This window comes from Procambarus clarkii, chromosome 86 (assembly GCF_040958095.1).
Source record: "Procambarus clarkii isolate CNS0578487 chromosome 86, FALCON_Pclarkii_2.0, whole genome shotgun sequence".
Classification (NCBI taxonomy): Eukaryota; Metazoa; Arthropoda; class Malacostraca; order Decapoda; family Cambaridae; genus Procambarus; species Procambarus clarkii.
The window spans coordinates 7,702,991-7,724,227 of NC_091235.1; the positions used below are offsets into that span (position 1 = coordinate 7,702,991).

Sequence of the window (21,237 nt, forward strand, 5' to 3'; positions counted from 1 at the left end):
GTAAGTGCAGAAATTGTTAAGTAAAACAGGAATAAAGGAAAGTAATGGGTACTGTATAGGGAATTTACCAGAATGCTGTGGAAAGTTGCATTAGGCCAGATGATTGGAAAAACCTGTTGTTATACATTTGTATAAAATATGAGGGAGAGCTTGACAAATTTAAGAACTACAATATCCACCCTTGATCTGTGCGGGGCTTATATTCCTGCAAAAACCATGGAAAAAGAAAGCCAAATTTATAGGTACAATATATGGGAAAAATAGGGTTAGTTTCGAAAGGTCTCTCCATATAGGCACTTTCTGAGCAAAGCCTGCTGCTTCCTGATCCAGATCCCACCAAGAATACTGAACCTTTGAATAATATGCAAGAATACTAAAGCTGCTGGAGAAATATAAGAAAATTCACTTTTGTAAACAGAGTGGTAGACGGTTGGAACAAGTTAGGTGAGGTTGTGGTGGAGGCCAAAACCGTCAGTAATTTCAAAACATTATATGACAAGAGTGCTGGGGAGACGGGGCACCATAAGCGTAGTTCTCATCCTGTAACTACACTTAGGTAATTATCTTTACCAGGCTCTCGTTATACTGCACCTTGTAGTGACAGTAACACGGTCCAAGGAGCCGGTTTGGAGCCTAACTGGTGTAATTGTCTTCACTTTGTTTAAAGTTTTTCCCTGGTGCTGATTCTTAAAGACCAAGGGCCATCAAAGTTATCTTCTTTATAGCCAATGGTATAGCTTAGAGCATAACTTGGTTTCTCTTGAGTTTTGCCACTAATTTGGTAGGTGCCATTTGGGACTCTGGTCTAGAAGTTGGTGCATCTGCTCTCTAAATTTATGACAAGCTTTTGGTTTAGGCTATGGCTATACTTGCTTGGGGTTAAGTACAATTTATCCTTGAATAATGCATCATATTTTGATGTAAAATTCCCCCAATGTTAAAATATGATACATTATAAGTCATAGCATCTAGCTAAATTGATGGGTTGTTAAGTTTTCTATTCATGGGTTCATTGGTTAGGTTAGGTTTGAGCAAGGTAGTACAGTATTATCTTTTTTGTGACCTGACCCAACAACTTGAGAGGACAGGCTGTGAAGTGAGTGCACACACAAGAAGTCAACCCGTTCTCGCAAATTCGTAAAGTCAATATTGACTTATTAACTACGTGCATAGGTGATATACTAAACATAATAGATACCCTTAAAAAGATTCATAGAAAACACCGACCTTACCTAACCTTGTTAGTATCTTAAGATAAGCATCTTATTGCTTCGTAATTACAATTATTACTTAACCTATACCTATTATAGGTTAGGTAATAATTGTAATTACGAAGCAATAAGATGCTTATCTTAAGATACTAACAAGGTTAGGTAAGGTCGGTGTTTTCTATGAATCTTTTTAAGGGTATCTATTATGTTAAGTATGTCACCTATGCACATATTTAATAAGTCAATATTGACTTATTAAATTTGCGAGAACGGGTTGCAAGAAGTATACATCTTTTGCATCCTTGTTGCTGATTTGGCCATTATCCTACAACTTTTAGGTTTTAGTCTGCATGGTTTCATCGATTATGGCTTTGGCTGGTACTGTGCTTGATTATGTTGTATGCATTTTCCCAGCATTTCCAATGACACTTTATTTTTACGACCAAATTGTACTAGATCCTGCTTTTGACCAGCGGCATATTTTCAAAATGTGCTCCACACACCTACAGAGGTCTTGAAATATTATTTACATGAATTGTAAAGTTATTTCATGTACTATGTGCATGGGTTTTTATAATAACATTCATGGATAAGACATTATAAAATGAATAAGCCAAGCATCTTTCACATGTGCTGATTTTAATATATATAACCATAACTTAATTATGGTTAACTGTTCCCTTTATTTTGTGAGAGTTGTGGAATTCACATTGACTTGAAATATGCATGGGTTGTGCAAAAGTAGAGCAATGTAGTAAATTCGTCGCCTGGTGTGCACTCCAATGCACAGATTGCCTGTACATTCATGTGCATCATCATCAAGCTACTCTGCAGGTAGCCAGGACTATTGTGTGTAGTATTGTCTGTTAGCACATAATGTGAGCAGATCAACGACACCATGATGGCCATCGTGGGTTGTCATTGAAAAATTTTACAAGAACCAGAAATTTGTCATCTAGGGATGAGTTAAGACTCAAAGCTGGAGCAAGTGGAGAGTGTTTGGTGTAGTAGGGAGAGATTTGGCTGAGGTATGAAGTTACTAATATCTTGAGGGACATGCTCGAGGCTACAGGTCAGGTCAGATACCCTGCGGTAGGTCACGTAGACTCTGCACCAAGCTTCGAGAACATTCTGGACAATTTCCTGATGAGCATGGAAGCTGCTCTGTGGTTGGCCAGCTATGAAAGCTGTGATTTGATTGGCCTATGCACTTGGGTATGCTATACAAAGGAGCCTACCAGTCCATGAGGCCAGGGAAATCGTGTCATTCTGTGCTGTGCGTCCGAGCGAACATAACGTTCCTTGATTCAGCCAAATAACTGTCTCGGGACCTCAGTGTGAAGTTCTCTACCCTTAATTGTGTATGTTGCAGACTTGTCTTTGCATACTCCTCAAGTCCTGTTCCTGGTGCATATATTGGACTAAATAGAGGAACTTCCTTAGAAAGTGATAGAAATACATTTTATGACCCACATAAGCTCTAAGTCATCAACAGAGGCAGCAGACTGTCCTTGTAGTCAGTGGAACAGTTGCATAACATTGATTATTAGTGTCTTGTGACCTTTTATTATCATATGTTATTGTGCTATCTTTTACAGGAATTGTGATTATTGACATATCATTGTTGTGTCCTTTGATCAGTTACAATTCTGTGATATGATATTACTGCATTGCATGCATTTCGATTGACAAATGTTATCAGTATACTATTGTGTAATACCCTTGTATTTGCTAGTGCAAGAGTGTGATCATCACAAGTGTTTCAATTAGTTCACTCTGTTGGCCTTACAATTAGCCAATAAAGACTGGTCTTTTAAGCATTCTGGCCTCATTGAATACCATCGTGCTGGGAAATGCTCATTGTTTAGCTTTTGTGGCTGTGACACTCTTAAAGTAAAGTACCCATGTGTAATATAGTGTTAATTTACTTTAATAAATTAAGAGTTAAGTTACACATGCTTTCAATTAAACCCTTTTTCCCATATCACATATAGCTTGTTATATGTGAGAGTAGTATGATAAAAAGTGAGTAAGGGAATACTCCCTTATTTACTTAATGATTTTTGACACATACTCAAGGGTAGAGCTGCTTCACAACCTAGCATCCTATAAATGTGATATAAGAACACCTAGTGTTCTATGCCCTCAAGAGAATTTCTGTTTGAGCAGGACAACGACCTACCTCAAGATTATAATATTATAGTGGAAGAGATTATTACCCAGTGTTATGATCTAAGCCACTGATGGGTTGGTGTCTTTGTTAGCTCTTTGGGTATTTCAACATGAATTAGTGCAGGTGCAAGGAGCAATTGCAGGTCCTCTGTGAGAAGCCAGTTATTACAACTGTACTTGTATGCTAGTACATGTACTGTATATACATGTGCAGTCTTCCCTGTATTTTCTACATTTTCATGGGTGTACAATTGACTTATAGCCTAAGGTGCAGAAAACCCATTGTTAATCTCCATCATACACTATTGCTTCTGATCCTCTGGTTGCCTCTGCTCTGTTGGTAATTATCCAGGGCAGACCTTCAGTAATGTACTCTAGGTGTCTAGTGATTTCCTGGGTCCCTAAGTGTGTACTCCACTTTCTCTTGGGTGTTTCAGTTTTGTCCTACTTTCTGGCTATCTGATGTTCTTATACAGTCACTTTAGGTACATGCTACATTTTAATGTGGATGGTTCTTGGTAGAGTATCTCCTGGCCCTGTGTGAGCATGCTTCTGGTGTGTTATTTGTTGCTCCTTGTGGTGGTGGTTTCCAGTTTTCCTGTTGTAGCTGTGTAATCCCCCTGGTCGTCTTCCTGCTCTGCAGGTGAGCTTTGTTTGTATGGGTTGGCTTTCTAAGACCAGGGAATGTGCCATGTCCCCAGGTGCATTTTCCCTTTTCTGGATCCCAAATTTTTTATTTTATGTCATGGTATGTTCCCTGGATTCATTGGAGAAGTTTTCTTGGTGGATTTCCAGGCTATCAGGAGGCTTTCCACTTTTCTAGGTATGCCATTTTCGAGTCGGTAAGGGTTCCTTTTATTTTTCATTTAGATGTCTGGGTCTCTGTTGGGGTTCCCAAAGCCATGAACTCTCTGAATGTGCTACCTGTTTGTGTACCAAGTATATTAAATTAAACACTGATTAATTAAACACACTGTATTAAACACACTGTAATTAATTAAACACACTGTGATTAATTAAACACACTGTATTAAACACACTGTATTAAATCAGTATTAAACACTGATTAATGTAATAAATGTACTGTACAGCATTTATGAAATAAAGGTTATCTGTGGAGATAATGTATACAAAAACACTTAATAGATATTTTATTGTTCATCTTGTTTAGTTGGGTAATATTTTAGTGGGTATTATAATTTATACATTATATGGTATTATACAACCTCTGCCGGCACAATGAAGCATACAGTAGTTTCATCATTGTCGTCCACCAACCTCCATTTGACGATGACACTCACCTAGTTGGAGAGATTACAATACTGTATTAAAATCACAACTAGATACAACATTTAAAATAAACAATTAGAATGTTTATTTATTAAGATGACAAGAAGATCTACGAGTGTCATTTGAGATCTCCCAGGCAGCCCGGAGCTGTGTTCAGCATCAGCCATCAGATATGTTACTACGCTGATGTATCACCTATAGTCTCGGTACCTGTCCCCAGCTAATTCCTCATATATTATTGAATTATCCTCTCACTTAAAACTAAATCCAGTAACCCTTCCGATACAAACCCTAATCTATAAAAAATACACCATTACAAGAGTAGACATGAAGATAGTGAATGACAGAATATAATGAATGCAAAACAAAACTATATAGTTAGAAAAAGGAAACAAAGACTGAGTTCGTATGCAAACAAAGATAAATCCTAGTTTTCAGTTATATCAAACAAGGATTAGGGGAAAAATGGCCAGATAACTGATGATGACAGATATGAGTAGTATTTTTAGTAGTAGTAAAGTTAAAGGGTTCGGGTAGTACAGTCGGACTCGTTCTCGACGCACACTCTAGAATCTCGGGCGGGACAGAAATGGTTGGGCACATTTTCTTTCACCTAATGGCCTTGTTCACCTAAGCAGCAAGTAGGTACTTAGGAGTTACTCAGCTTGTTGTGGGGTTGCATCTTAGCGGGGAGGGGGGTCCTCGATAAAAGCCTAATGTGTATGAATACAATCTGGCTTTCTGAATTATTATTTTAAACAAATATTTTGTATTTACTAAAGAAGAACTTAACATTATACCTTCAGCCGAGCAAGTCGATATAGGTGGTGAAGAGGATAGGTTAACTATATAGCGGTTACCAGGGAGGAAGTTATTAAACAAATATAAAAATATATTAAGGGTTAAGTTGGATAATGGCATGGTAATACAAACAGAAACATGAGTTAGTGTAAATGGAGTTAAGTCAGAGTGGGAAACCGTTGCAAGTGAAGTGCCTCAAGGCTCTGTCCTGGAACCTCTGTTGTATATAATATATATTAAAGATTCAGATTATAATGTATAGACTGTTATATAATACAGATTTAGATTCAGGATTGAGCAGCAATATTTGCAAGTTGAGTTAAGACTACGGAAATTTGGGCAGGAAATGAACTCCAAAGACTTAAAATCACAAGACGATCTAGTTAGAGTTTTGAAATGATTAAAAGAATGCCAGAGGCAGTTTTAATGCTGACAAATGAAAGGTTATGAGGTTAGATGATAATGATAGAGTTGCAAGATATTAGTCGGATGGTTTTGAAATGGTAAATTCTGATTTTGAAAAAGATTTGGGATCATGATTAGTAAGAATTTAACGCCAAAAAAGTAATGCATTGTTCGAAATAAGGCAAATAGAATACAATACTGGGATTTATTTCTAGAAATGTTAGGAATAAAACACATACATAGTGCTATTCTTCAGTTATATCTTGCCCCCGTTTACAATAAATTATTTAGTTCAATTTTGGTCGTACTATAGAAATGATATAAATTGACTAGAGCGCATAAAACGATGGATGGCAGTTAATTCCGCAAATAAGAAACCTTCCTGCATATGAAGAGAGTGGAAAGGTTTAATTTACATTTTCTAGAAAGGCGAAGAGGTAGGGGGCGAAATCGGCATAACAAGGAGGATTTTTATAATGTATTAAATAAACCAATAAAATAGTGCACGAAACAATGGATATAAATTGGATCTAAGTTAAGATTTAGGAAAGACCTGGGTAAATACTGATCCGGAAGCAGGGTTGTTGACTTGTGGAACAAATGACGAGGCAACATAGTAGACGATTGTTTTAAGCGTAGGTTAGACATATAAATGAATGAGTTTATGTGGATACAATCAGGAGCTGCCACGCATGGGCCATTAGGCCTTCTGCAATTTCTTAATTCTTATGTTTTTGTTTTAAAACATAAGATGATTTTTCATCCACAGAGTTCTAAACCCATATAAAAGCTTACCCACCAACGTCGTAATTACTATGGCATTTTAAATTTAAATTTTGCCCCGAGAGGGGAGTTTAGAGAGGCGATGGCGATATGTTCACTCACAGGATGAGTGGCCAGCGCCACTCATCCTGTGAGTGAATATATATCGCCATAGTGACAGTATTGGGCAGCGCCACTCATCCTGTGAGTGGACACACTGCCATAGTGACAGTATTGGCCTGCGCCACTCATCCTGTGAGTGGACACACCGCCATAGTGACAGTATTGGGCAGCGCCACTCATCCTGTGAGTGGACACACTGCCATAGTGACAGTATTGGGCAGCGCCACTCATCCTGTGAGTGGACACACCGCCATAGTGACAGTATTGGGCAGCGCCACTCATCCTGTGAGTGGACACACTGCCATAGTGACAGTATTGGCCTGCGCCACTCATCCTGTGAGTGGACACACTGCCATAGTGACAGTATTGGGCAGCACCACTCATCCTGTGAGTGGACACACTGCCATAGTGACAGTATTGGGCAGCGCCACTCATCTTGTGAGTGGACACACCGCCATAGCAGCATGTACAACATCCCCAATAGGAAGAAAACCCGCTGGGTTGTTCATCCTGTCACTTGTACCCAGACACAGCTGGGGACTACTGTGACACATTTCCACTTAAACATCCAGTTGGAAACACTCCTAGAGAACAAGGGAGGGGTCCTTAACAAGCCGCCGACTTTCTGTCTCCGTCGATGCCACTGTTGTTGTTGTTTTAAATTCAGCTACTCTGAACAAAAAGTTCCAAGTAGCACGGGCTATGGTGATCCCGTAGTGGACATACCAGGCACAGGAGCTGTGGCACTCAGGTGAATTCAGGCAAATAAGCAGGAAGGGGTAGTGAGGCGAATGGTGGAGGGGGACCCAAATCAGATGTTTTTATACAAATATATAACCATCAAGTACATATAGGCATTTTGCATAAAGGCATGGCCGTGCCTCCTTCGTCCCTGGCACCGCTCCCGTGCCAGGTAAGTTCACTACGGGCTCACCATAGCCCGTGCTGCTTAGAACTTAGTCCGAGTAGCTGAATCTATAGCAACAACAACTCCGTCTCATCACAATCGACTTGATAATGGTCCAGGACGGATCGAAACGTCGTCTCTTCATCTTCTAGTGTGTGATTTGGTCAAGATAAAGGTTATTATGTGTAATATGTCTCCTTTTATGTATTGCTTGCAAATAGTAATAAACAAGATACTTACAGCTGGGTATTCCTGAAGAACCGGAGCATCTGCTGTGTAATAAACACTTTCGTTTTCTTCTAGTGGACAGTCACCAGTTGTGAGGCTGGTGCAGGCGTCGGGCACCACGCCTGCCCACGGGATGTCTATGCCAGCAATGTTGCCAATAACTTTGGTTGTCAATGTACTGGAGGCTTTGACTGGATTGAAAAAAAATCGTAGTTTTTAATTATCAATTCAAAATGTGTAATATTTTACAACAATATTGATTATATTTTGATCTGCAGGATAATAAAAGGAAGGAAAGGAACTATCAGGGGAAAAGCGCCAAGCCATTATGACTATATAGCACTTGGAAGGGATCAAAATAAGGATTTGGGATGTGACGGGGGAAAGGAATGGTACCCAAGAAAGACATTGGAAAAAGTGTTGAAGAATGTGACACTTTTCAATGACATTGAAAAGTGTTACATGACCTGTGTCCACAGCAAGTTTGATCGAAGTTCGTTGCTAAATCTGCTGATGATGTGAAGTGCAGAAACTGTGCGAGTTTATATAGTTTAATGATTAGTTTATGATGGCATTTTACGTTTCATTTTGAGTTTCTGCTTTAAAATTCGGTACTTAGTGTTTCACATCTTCTATATGAGAGAATGTCTGTCTGTCCAAGGCTGGAGACCAAAGGTGAATGAATGGTCTAGGGTACGGGACGGACATAGGCACAAGACAACATTTTCAGTGAACTAAACAACCATTTTTATCATAAATTAATTATTTCTAACAAACGCCAGAACTGTAAACATTGACTTAATTCTATCCTAAGATGTGTCAAAGATTTGGTGTAATAAAGCAGAACTTACCATTGACGAAGTCTATTTCAACTTTGATATCCTCGCCCCGCGTGAGGATGCATGGTGGAATGTCGCAGTCAGTGATTCTCACTTCTGTAACTTCTGCCGTGGATCCTGTCAATAAATTGGAATGAATAAAGCATATAACGGATTTGCTGAATTTCAGTAAATGACTGTATCATAAGGGTCCCAGTAGTATAGTCGGGTTCGTTTCCCACTCACAATCGGGAATTCGAATCCCAGGCAGGACAGAAATGGTTCGGCACTTTTCCTATCACCCTATGTCCCTGTTCACCTAGCAGTTAATAGGTACCCAGGAGTTAGTCTGTTGTGGGGATGCATCCTGGGCGGGGTCAGTAATTCGACCTGGAGGGGGGGGGGCCCTTGATATAAGCCTAACGTGTATGAATACATACACTCTGGCTGCCTGACCCCCCTAACACAATGGATTATTATTACAAGATAGTGATGGCATTGTTTGAAAAATTATCTATGTAATTTTAGTGAGCATTAAAGTATTATTCACCCTTAGGAAGGGTGTTATCCTAAGGTCACCCAGTATACTGTCTGTCTATCTAATGATGTTTATGTTCACACTGGAGACGTAAGGAGGCGATTGTGCTGAGGAGGGCAGTTCACCTTGGGCAGTCAAGAACTCTTGACTTGGTCCTGTGAGAGGACAAAGTGGCTGCCGTCGGTAGTAGCAGTGTTAGCTGCTGGAATAATGCAGTGTTGTATGGACCAACGTACCCGGGATTTGGCCAAGAAGAGTTACCAGACGACAGTAGTGTATCTGATAAGTGCTGCTAGTGTGTTGCTAGAGACTTCTGCCAGGGTGTTAGCTGCCCATGTATGTGATTATTTAAGGCCCCTATCAGCTTGTGGCTGAAGCCCTCTGTCAGTGTATTTCTGGAGAGCGGATGTTGGGTACTGGGACATCGTGACGATACGATGTGTGGACTGGCCCACGTCGAGGGTGAACTCACCGGTGATTGCCATTGAGCGTGGACGACATGTACCTGGACGTAGTGGACTAGCTGGGATTTGATGAACACTGCAGGTCTATTCGAGTGTCCTGAGTGAAAGCGACACAGTGTATGTATGTGTAGTAATGCTTAGAGATATAATATATATTGGTGAAGGTGATAATATATTGGTGAAGGTGTAATTGCGGGTTGTTTATCCCCCTTATTCCTTGCACTGTTACTTACTACTGCCAATTCTTGTTAACTTGCCATCGACTTTGGGTAGGATAAAGAAGAGGTTATAAGACATGTTAACAAAAAAGAACCCGGTTACTGGCCCAAGCTGGCTGTAACATGCTGAAAATTATTTTGGACAATAATGGTATGATATAAATTGCACATCTCATTTGTATTTGATGAGTTTACCATCACTTCTCAAATGGCCTAGAGATAGCAAGTCGGCAGCTTGTCAACCGTGCCCCCCACCCAACTCTCCCGCCATTCTTCCTCATAATTTCTTCCAAATGGATTTTGATCTCCAGTCTGGATATCCTCCAATTTGTTTGGTATTTTATATTTCTTTGAGATCCACCCTGTCATGTGTGGTTTGCAGTGTTGTCATTCCTCTGGCTCTCAACCTTTCCTGATTTTCCTTTCCAGAGCAGTCTTGGTTCTGGGATGATTTTTTGTAGCTCTGTATTGAACTTTCTTCCAAACAGACATGCCTTTGAAGATGAAGTCTCCATGCTTGGATACAGTAGTCCAGATGAGGACGCACCAGAGATTTTTACAGTTGAATAACCACTTTCTTTCCATTGAAGTCAAAGGTTCGTTTGACGATTCACTAGGATTTTTATATATATATACACACTGGAGCTCCCATTTGTTGTGCAACTGTCAAAGATTGGTGTCTTCTGACTCGTAGATTATTTCTTTAAAATCTGTTACATTGTAGTATTGTTGATATAGTTGTGATGTGCGTCTTCATGTCCTACACGCAAGATTTTGTATTTGTCGATGTCAGAAACCATTTGCCAGCCTTCCGACCATTTGTGGAGTTTGTATATCTTTGTTTCTGGTATGGTATTGACATCGTGAATGCCGTCTAGAAATATTATATTGGTCTGTGATACAGTGCTAAATAGTTCTCCAGGCTTGGCGCCTTTTTTAATAACTTAGTCGCAAATGTACTTTAATCATTGTTAAAAAATATAAGTCAACTTCGCACGTGATGTACAGTGAAACACATTTATAAATATCCAAAGTTTGCCTACTTGCTGCAAGTAGTGTGCACACTTCCTGAAATGTGACTAATCTCCCAACACCCACATGATGGGTGCAGGGATCACCCTATGAAAACTACCCGGAACATGTTCAACGCAAATATAAGTGGCATAGCTTAAAAAATATTGATTGGAGCCTAAGTTTCTGATCCCTGTATGATAACCTCTGGTACCTACTCCCGGGATAGGCACGGAATTCATAATAAATAAAACTAAACATATTACATTAAAAAAAAATGTGAAAACTTATTCTTCATAAGTATTAGACTTACCACAGTCCTGGACTAAAGTGGCAGAGGTAAGGCCCAGCAGGGCAGCTAGTACAATACTGGAACTAAGCATGGCTGCTGTCGACACAACTAGACGAGTCGCTTGTGAGGGTGTGACAACCATTCATGGCTTTTATATGGCACATGTCCACGCGTACAGGGTGGGATGGTGATCAGCTGGGCCACGTTAACCTTGTGATACTCCACAGCTGTTGTGTTATGGTGTGAGACATACTGACGTCACTCGCCTTCACGGTGTTCAAGGATTTCCTATGAGTTACGCCTTTATTTCTTAACAAGCTTAGGTATACACAGCAATATGCTACTACTCTATTCTATACGAGGAATTACAAATTATAGGTTGATCTAGCTATAAGTTCATCCAATATCCCCATCTCACAGGATTAGTCATACATAGAATCAGGAAACAACACGAGATGCGAACCTAGTCTACTAGGCTGCACTAACAAACTTTGGGTAGAACACAAGAATATCTTCCAATATTCGTGAGTGTATGAAGTAATTAGAGCTCAGAGCATCTCATAACAATTGGTATGAAATCTGATAACAGGGCATTCCCAACTAGTGTTCGAGGGTGTCCCAGCTCTTGTTCACATAGTTTACAATTGGAATGTTCACTGCTAGAGGGATTAATTACCTGCATCTACCTGAAGATGTAGCTGCAGGTAATGTGGCTGAACTGACACACACATCACAGTGTGACATTGGCGAATTAGATAGGCAGGCAGGAGGGTTACTCAATAGACAAAATATTGAAGTTCTTGCGAGGCAGGATCAGGTATAACATTTGGGGTTTACGGCTCATGCTCGGCGATGATATGGAAAATTTGTTTATTGAGAATTATATAAAATATATATAAATGTAATAATTTTCCCTGTAAATTAATGTAAATATAATCTCTAAAATTTTAAATAATTTAAAGAAAAATAAGTATAACATTTAGGGGTTTAAAGTTCATGCTCTGTGATAATATGAAACACTTGTTTACTGAGAATTATACTACTGTATATGTAATGTAGTATTGCCTTGTAAATTTATGTATATATGATTTATATTGTATTTTATTAAATAGATAAAAAAATAGGCTAGCAATCACAATGTCACACTGATGAGCTTTTTTGTTCTCCGTACATATAATCCGCATTTCCAAACATATCATAACTTTATACCAGTGCTTTCTCCCCTCTGAGTGTCATTGATTGTTTCTCTGCCAGCTCTAGTTGCTTGAAATAGGACCGTTTTTGACAAGGTATTAGAATAGCCTAGTCTAGCTCAATTTCAGGCTTATCACATGCAGCTTTAGCTGCCTAAACTCATAAACACTCTGGTAGCTCACAAGCACATAGGCAGCTCACAAACATACAAGTTGCTCACAAACATACAAGTTGCTCACAGCAACACACCCACAACTCTGCAGTTTAAACTTAAGCTAACATATTCTGATCATACTAATGTTTTTGAGAAGCTCCTCGTGAACAATAATAAATAACACTTCCACCATTAATGTGTTCACTTTACAACTTCCTCGTTGTGTACACCCTTCTTAACCTGTATGTCCTCGCCACCATGTACACACACTCCTCACAGTGTAATCTATCGCTACACTGTACACCCGCTCTTATAGTGTATACTATCCTCCCGCTGATCACCCTGCTCACAGTGTATATATCATCTTGTGCATTATCCTCACACTGCCTCCCTCACCCCTGTCCGTCTTTCTCACCATGTACGCCTCTCTCACCGTGTACTGTATATACAGAGTCCTCACCTTAAACGTCTCCCTCTCGATATTCTAACCATGTACGCCTCATGTATGCCCAAAAACCTGGAGAAAGTGCAAAAAACTAGAAACAGAGGGCAATAGAGAGGCACTAAAGACCAGAAATGAATACGAGACCATGTACTGAAATTGAGACAAGGAGAAATCTCATAGAAAATGATGAGGCACATGAGGAACTCGACAAAAGATTTCAAGTCTATACCAGTGTGGTATACCAGAGTTGCGAGATGAGATTTATGACCGGAAGAAACAATGAATGATATTGTAGTCACTGTAGAATAAGAAAAAAAAACACCTGTAGGAACTAGATGTGGCAAATTCAACATGGCCAGATTCGGCATCATGGTTCCGGGTTCGAAACCCCGGTGGAGGCGGAGACAAATGGGCAAAAAGTTTTTCACCCTGATGTCCCTGTTACCTAGCAGTAAATAGGTACTTGGGAGCTACAGCTGCTTCCTGGGGGTGTGTAACAAAAAGGAGGCCTGGTCGAGGACCGGGCCGCGGGGACGCTAAGCCCCAGAATCATCTAAAGATAACCTAAAGAAGATGGCTGCTAAAGGAGGCAGCCGAAGTACTGTCACTGCTATCTAAAGAATTGTTTGCAAATGATGCAAAAGTGACGAGGAATACAAACACAGAGGACTGCAAGAAACTACAGGAGAACTGCAAGAGACTACAGGAGGGCCTTTACAAACTCCAGCAAACAAATGGTTGCTGGAATTAAATCCCAATAATGTAAGGTAATGAAGATGGGAAAGGGAGAGAGGAGACCAGAAGGTATCTACACCAAAAGGTGAAGGCAGCTACAGGAATCGTAAAGAAAGATTTGACAGTGGATATAGTTTCAACACTAACATAGGAGGCGCACACAAAAAAGGATAACATCGGCAGTATATGGGACGCTGGCAAATATAAAAACATCGTTTAGAACCCTAAATCAGGGCTCCTTCAAGGCAATCTACACAACATTTGTTAAGCCAATACTAGACCAAAGTGCAGCACTGGCACGGAATCTGCACTTTTTAAAGCATAGTCAAAATTGAAAAGGCACAAATGTTTGCAACAAGAGCTAAGCGGGCTAATTGCTACGAGAATAGGCTAGTGAAACTAAACCTCTCTACACTATAGGATAGAAGGAACAGAGGGACTATGATCACAACATATAAGTTACCGGGAGAAATAGATAAGGTGGATAAGAATAACCGCCTCACACTGAGAGAAAGTAGGACAAGAGAACACAGGTGGAAGCTAGAAACGCAAGTGAGCTGAAGGAATATAAGAGGGAAGGGAATTATCAGGGAAAAGCGCTGTCATTACGATTATATAGCACTTGGAAGGTATCAAGATAAGGATTTGGGTTGGGACAAAGGAATGGTGTCCAACCACTTGGACGGTTGGGGATTGAACGCCGACCTGCATGAAGCGAGACAAGTGGGATGCACAGAAAGAAGCCACCTCCATCCACAAGTTTAAGGTAAGATTCAACAAAGAATTTGAACCTCAAAATAGTTTTAAAAATGTAATGCAACAAGTACAACAAGGCTAGTAGGCGGGGCATAAAAAGCTAGACCTCACTCCGTAGACACTGTTAGTTAAGTACTGTTAGGTAAGGCAAGAATGCCTCCCCCACCCCTGGACGTGGTCACTTGGACCAACCCCGTCTCAGCGACCATTCTTGCTACACCTCCCCATTTACGATGCTACTATGAGACACGAGAGTGTAGCACTGGTATTTGGTCGCTGGCAACTCTCCGAGCGAACCGTTTGGCCAGGTAACCTCTTGATTCCTCCCCCTCTCAGTATGTTTATTGTTTTTGTCTTATTTTCTGGGTATTTTCACTCCAAGTAACGTTAAATGTGTTGGTTTATGTTAATTCTGCCTGTGTTAGTTTAATCAGATGTTTATCTATAAACTGTGAGGTAAACTAATTAAAGATAATGATCAAACGATCAGTGTTGGTTGTGAATGGGATATAACTCGGCAGTCGACCTACAGCTGCACCAGGTTCAGTGCCTCTTTGGACGGTGCAGAGAGTAGGTGTGTCTGCCGCTGTGTCCCGTGAGTGTCCACGTGTCTGTCTTGTGTCTATGTAGGTGTTGGGTCTACCTGTACTTGTAAATATTCTTCTGTGCCGGTGACGCCTCTCCCTGCTCGGCTGCTCACCTCTTCTACGGACTAGTGAGTAACCAAGTGAACCTGGCAACACGGAGGCGATAAGAAATTTTGTCAAAACGATTGATTTTCCAAAATTTAATTAAATATGCATTCAAGGAGTCAGCGTCATGATTTGTATTTAAAGTCATTATTGGTATATATAAAATGAGTGGGCTCGGCTTTATTACAAAAAATACATTACGTTTAATTATATAATACATGGTTATTTTAGATAACTTTTTGTTTTACCTGTTAACTGTTTCGAGAGTTCGACTTCCACAGCATAACCTGTGGAAATCCTTTCTTTAGTGATTGCAGGATCAGCCTGAGTATTTGTCTAGGTGGGCACGAAGGGCCAGCATGGTCACCATCACAGACAGGTTGATCCGGCATCCAACAGAAACTAATCCAATTCCCCCTAGAAAGCTTTCACTGTTGTTCCAGCAAGAGTTTATATATTTGTTGGCAGAAGTTTAAAACAAAACACACACAAAAAAAGAATCGTGGGCCTCTGATGTTTACACAGTTCTCAAATGGCATTAGATATATTTTGCACTTCATGACATATATCTCACTTCAGTAGCCTATGTTATAAATTCATTGGGCAGGTTTGGAACCTGACCTTCCAGTATTTCCCATGAGTATGAGGTATCTCTATTGTCACCGTTCCAAGGAGTACAGTTTGAGTGCACCGGGTGTGTCCCAGCAGTAAGTGGTTCACTGATTGTTTAATGGCAGTAATGCATCTCTGAAAACTTTCCTGCTCTGCCATCTCGTCTGAATTGACAGGGTGATAACTGAACAATATTTCACACGAGATGGCATCAGTGCTCAAGAGTGCCATCATGTGTGGCTACCTTGCGGTGATTTCGCGGTTCAACGTCCCTACGGCCCGGTCTCTGACCAGGCCTCCTGCTGGTCAGCCAGGTTGTTGGCTGCAGCTGCTCGCAGCCTGACATGTAAATCACAGCTTGAGTGATAGTGGCGTCCCTTGTTCTGAATGTTCTCATTTACCATATTATAATATTCAGGGCTGTGGCTGTCTTTGCTTCATTGTGCTCTCTAAACGTTAGGATTCCGATATTATTATATCAAGGTATTTGACTTGGGCTTGCCTTACTATTAGGCTACGCGCAGTGTTGTGGACCCTTTTAAGTTTAGAACTTAATTAGCTTACTAATTATTCTAAAATGAGGCATTACGTTATTTGCATGAATAGGACCATTAGGATAGTTTACAAAACATTGTTATACAAATCGCGTTTATTATTGGATTTAAAATATTAGCCTTCAAATATGATATGTAAATTTAATGCTCTGCATGATGCTACGTAGACAATATAAGGCAAAATAATTGGCAGCAGATAATTTCATTATTGTGGTTTGGGGTAAATTTTTGTTCATAGGATGGATATAATATAATATACGAACTAAACTCGGCAATATTGGCGAACGCAAATTGACATGACATTAAAACTTTTTCTGTAACGGTTATTTTTTATTTTGTATATTAATTTGCTATTATCTTGTATAGTAGTTACCATAGGTACCTCACGTGCACATGCGGAATTCTTCCCTTTGACAGATAGATGCTGTAAAAGAGATAGATACTGTAAAAGATATCATTGAAGCTGGGAGGTATTTAGGATTTCTAACTCGGTTTGACCGATAGATTTTTATACAGTATTTTAACAACTATTATTATATAGACAAATCCCATATATGAGGTTTCAAGTGGGTGTTGGAGAGGCTGCTGGTCTCATGGACTCTAGTAACCAGGGACACCTTCCCTGGCAGCGTTTAGGTTGCTCTAGGCTAGGCTATTAATTTGTGTAATGCACGGTATTTGTGGTCGTGTACATTATGTATTTTGCACAATGTAAGTGACGTTTGTTATGGAATACTAGAGAAGGGGGTACCCGGTAATGCCCAGGTGTGCCTTGTCTTCCTCCCCCCCCCTGCCCCCCATTCTTCCAACTCCGCTTTCCCTTCCCCATCCCCCTCTCACCTTCTCTTTCCCTTCTCTTTTCCCTCTCCCCCCTCATTCCCTCATATTTTCCCTCTCACTCTTTCCCTCCTCTTTCCACTTTCCCCCTTTTCATCCCCGTGTTCAACTCCTCCCCTCATCTTTCCTCTTATCCCCCCCTCCCCCTCATATCTACACTGAAAACACTTATCTTCATAACCATCTTCTCCGTAACCATCTTCCCTACTTACTATCATCAATGTACCATCTCACCCTCATCTTTCCTCTTCTCGAATTCATTCTATTTTGAATTCAAAATCGAATGAATTCAGTTCATAGTTTTCGAGCGATGAACTGAATAGATCATGGAAAATACGCAGGTAAACGGTAAGAATGAAGTCTACGAAAAACATATCCTCGATTTAATTTCAGATTTCACGAAAATTACACGGTGGTGGGGATGGGGGGTACATCTTTTTTTAAATTACCAATAATACCTACCCCAACCAGCCTGTGTCCGTCCCATACCCATACCATTCCCCTTGCAAAGTTTGGGGGGCTAGCCCCCCAAGTGCCTGGAAATTCAGGCACTTCATTCAAGAAATTTTAACCTTGTACAGAGACACTTATAATATAGATTGACCTAACACATCTTTGTGAATGTTGGTGACCTATATGATATACGCAACCCAGCCTCCCAAAATATTACTTACAGCTATTATGGATGACAAAATGTAATATGGAATGTTGTACCCCGTAAGAGCCCTGTTTTGTGCTATTATAATTCTAAAGAACAAAACAAAACGGGAATAGACGAACCATAAATCTGACTTGTCAAAAGCCTACTTTTCTTTACTATAATAATACCATGAAATTATAGTATAAAACTTAAACATTTTTCTAATGCAAAAGTCAATATTTTTGTATATTCCGTCCACAGTCGTTGTTGACACTGTCAATAGTTGATGACTGGTTGAATACACACCAGTCGTGAGAATCTGCGATTCTGACCCTTGATTACTGAGACTGTATTAATCCACTTGTTCACATGGCCTGTTTGATGTATTATCATGTAAAACTAATAGTCAAATGTGTGTTGTTATTGCAGGAGATTGATTAAACAGTTCAGTTCCATTGTGTGAATGTATACGATTTATACTTTGTTATTATTAACATCTTTATTGACAATTTATTACAATTTTGCCTAATCTGAGGATTTCAATTAAGTCAGAGAAGTTGGTGTGGAAGAATTTGAAAGGCAGATATGAATGGTGGTCTGGGGCGGGAGACTGGGAAGGGAAAGGAGACTATATCTGTGTGGATAAATGTAGAGTTTAGTAGGCTGGCACAGTGGCTGGCCTCCGCTTTGATCAGCCCCACTCGAGTTATTCATCTTTGTCTTGAGTTTTCCGCTAAACTCTTATGTGCCCACATTTCTTTTCAATATGCTCACGAGTAACTTATTGACAACCAAGATCGGATTCAGTCCGGGAGAAGTTCACGGGAAGTTTAATACCAAAAAAAGTGTGATCCCTGGTAAGTTTACACCAAAGACTAGAGAGATTAACACCAAAATGTTTTCCGGAATGTTGTCTGTGCCCGTATTACATTGTTTTAAATTAATGCCGCGTCTGTTGTGTGGCGAGAATTAAGGTATTAGAGTACAGCTGATGACTACACTTTAGTAATTGTGCCGGCAGATAATATTTAAATTAAAATATAGTTTTACAAGGTTGTGGCCACTACGAGGGCCCTAGGGGGGTGTATGGTACCGCCCAATGAGTGCGGGGAGGATCCTAGGGGTATTTGGCGCCGCCCAATGGGAGCTGCGAGGACCCTAAGGGTATTTGGTGCCTCCCAATGGGAGCTGGGAGTACCCTAGGGGTATTTGGTGCCACCCAATGGGAGCTGCGAGGACCCTAAGGGTATTTGGTGGCTCCCAATGGGAGCTGGGAGTACCCTAGGGGTATTTGGTGCCACCCAATGGGTGCTGGGAGGCCCTTCTGGGCGTCCGGTGTCGTCCAGTGGCTGCTGGAAGGGCTAAGGTGATGTATGGCGTTACCTATTGGGTCCTGGGGGGGGGGGGACTCTTGGGGCGTAGGAGATGCTCAGATGGTCCTGGAAGGACCCTGAAGGTGTAGTGTCACTGGGTGCTGGGAGGATGCAGGGGTCGGAGGATGCTGCCAAGTGAGTGCTGGAAAGACCTTGCTGGGGGTGTACGGTGCCGTCTAGAACAACTGCAAATCCTCACGGCAGTCGGACAATAATCTCTGCCTATTCCTTTATCATGTCTCCCATCTTTCCTCGCTGTCTTTCATCTCCTTTTCCTAATAATTCTAAATATTTCTCATCTGCGGAACGTTCCTCTAAATACATTTTTTGCGTGCACAAAGTCGTATGAAGTTCTCATTGACCTTTGCTGTAATAGAGATTATTTGCGCGGGTCACGTTATTTTGTAAAGCTATTATTCAGAGTTCAGGTTAAACCTGGCTCCGAGGTAACCAGCTTGGAGTGGTCAATACCCTGGAGAAGGTCAGGAGGGCTCGCCACCTACTGTAGACGTCTCAAGCCGCAGGAAAAAAACGCACAGCCTCACTGGAAGGGGGTTGGGGGGGGGGGGGGAGAGAATGCGCCATCAAGGGAAAAATGTTGTAACTGCTTTATCGATACATCACTAAATATTGATTATCTTATTGTAAGTGTATATATTTTATGTTCATTATAAAACACGCAAGTCTCTCGTACTGAGGCTACCATATTGGTATAGTGTTCCCTGCGAATACGATAAATGATAAATTCTATAGATAAACAAGGAATAGAGAAACGGTTAATAATCGATATATATATTTTCACAAGTGATGTATATCTCTTGTATTGACCGTGGATGTAACAGTTCATTCACCTTGGGCACTAGGAGCCTCGAACACCCGACATGCGAGGCAGACTGTCTACTACTGGGTAGCCTTAAAAGGGATGGATCCCGAAGTAAGCTAACTGCTACCGAATGGAACTTGTCATCCCCGTGGCAGCCGCTTGAACACTCCTAGGCCTAATACACTGTCTTACGCCTAATATAGTACATATGGACTATACTAGGCTTAGGAATATTTGAGTTTGTTTTTTGTTTATTTTTTCGGATAGTAAAATTAATTGTATAAAATAAAATGGTGGTCCATCACTACATATTGGTGCTTTCCACCAAATTGTTACTATAAGCACTATCATTTCTGGAGGTTGGGTTGCAATAATACCAAGGCATAGGCTAGGCTTCTGTATTAGTTTTCACGAATATTTTTTTTTTAAATAGGCCTTTTATTTAAACGTGTGTGTATAAATGTATGCACACACGTTTAAACCCATAACGTATCGCAAAATGTATACTGTATAATATATAAATGTCCTGGTTCTTATGCTCTGCATCTCGTGAGCTGTTCCTTGTGAAGATCAGTCGTTTGCGGTAACATTGTCTGTATTCACCTACTTACTGGGGTTGAACTTCGACTCTTTGGTCCCGCCTCTCAACTGTCAATCAACTGGTGTACAGGTTCCTGAGCTTATTGGGCTCTATCATACACTTGAAACTGTGTATAGTCTGCCTCTACCACATCACTTCCTAATTTATTCCATTTGTTAACTTCTGACGCAAAAAAATTCTTTCTAATGTCGCTGTGGCTCATTTGGGTACTCAGTTTCCACTTATGTCCCCTAGTGCATGTGCTTACGGTGTTAAAAAAAAGTCTTCATCTATCCTTTCAAATCCTCTGAGAATCTTGTATGTGGTGATCATGTGATAATGAGCATCACATTCTTGATCGTGGTGATCTGTGATGCTGTTGACGTGTCTGAATGATTACTTTAGTTAGGATGATGGGTGAGAAAAATTATAGAAACTTTAAGGGAACGCGGCTGATACTTAGGGTATTGACAGTGGAAAAGGAGGAAATGTTCATGATGGACATTTCGGACAAGAAATGTCAATTGAACAAGAGGGCAAGGGGTGTAAGCTTGAGAAACTTATAGTCCAACATTGAGATGTTGGACTATATTTTACTTTAA

At 40.5% G+C, this 21,237-nt stretch overlaps 2 protein-coding genes across 2 annotated transcripts in view; one reads left to right on the plus strand and one right to left on the minus strand.

Moving 5' to 3' along the window:
* Window positions 1-4,521: 4,521 nt before the first annotated feature.
* On the minus strand, window positions 4,522-11,421 carry LOC123767369 (NPC intracellular cholesterol transporter 2 homolog a). The gene is made up of 4 exons (XM_045757026.2): window positions 11,262-11,421; window positions 8,751-8,855; window positions 7,912-8,090; window positions 4,522-4,684 (listed from the first exon to the last, which is right to left on the minus strand). The coding sequence occupies exons 1-4, from the start codon at window positions 11,380-11,382 to the stop codon at window positions 4,601-4,603; spliced, it is 489 nt and encodes a 162-aa protein (XP_045612982.1). The 5' UTR covers window positions 11,383-11,421; the 3' UTR covers window positions 4,522-4,600.
* Window positions 11,422-15,028: 3,607 nt separating this feature from the next.
* Window positions 15,029-21,237, plus strand: part of LOC138358833 (SEC14 domain and spectrin repeat-containing protein 1-B) — a gene marked incomplete at its 3' end in the record, with an annotated part of 103,471 nt that continues 97,262 nt past the window's right edge. Inside the window, 1 exon segment of the mRNA XM_069317071.1 lies at window positions 15,029-15,119.

Coding starts and splice junctions, on each gene's coding strand:
- LOC123767369 (XM_045757026.2), bottom strand. CDS start 11,382: ATGGTTGTCACACCCTCACAAGCGACTCGTCTAGTTGTGTCGACAGCA. Junction 8,091..8,750: donor TGAAATAGACTTCGTCAATG/GTAAGTTCTGCT, acceptor TTTTCAATCCAG/TCAAAGCCTCCAGTACATTG. Junction 4,685..7,911: donor TTCTTCAGGAATACCCAGCT/GTAAGTATCTTG, acceptor CTCTCCAACTAG/GTGAGTGTCATCGTCAAATG.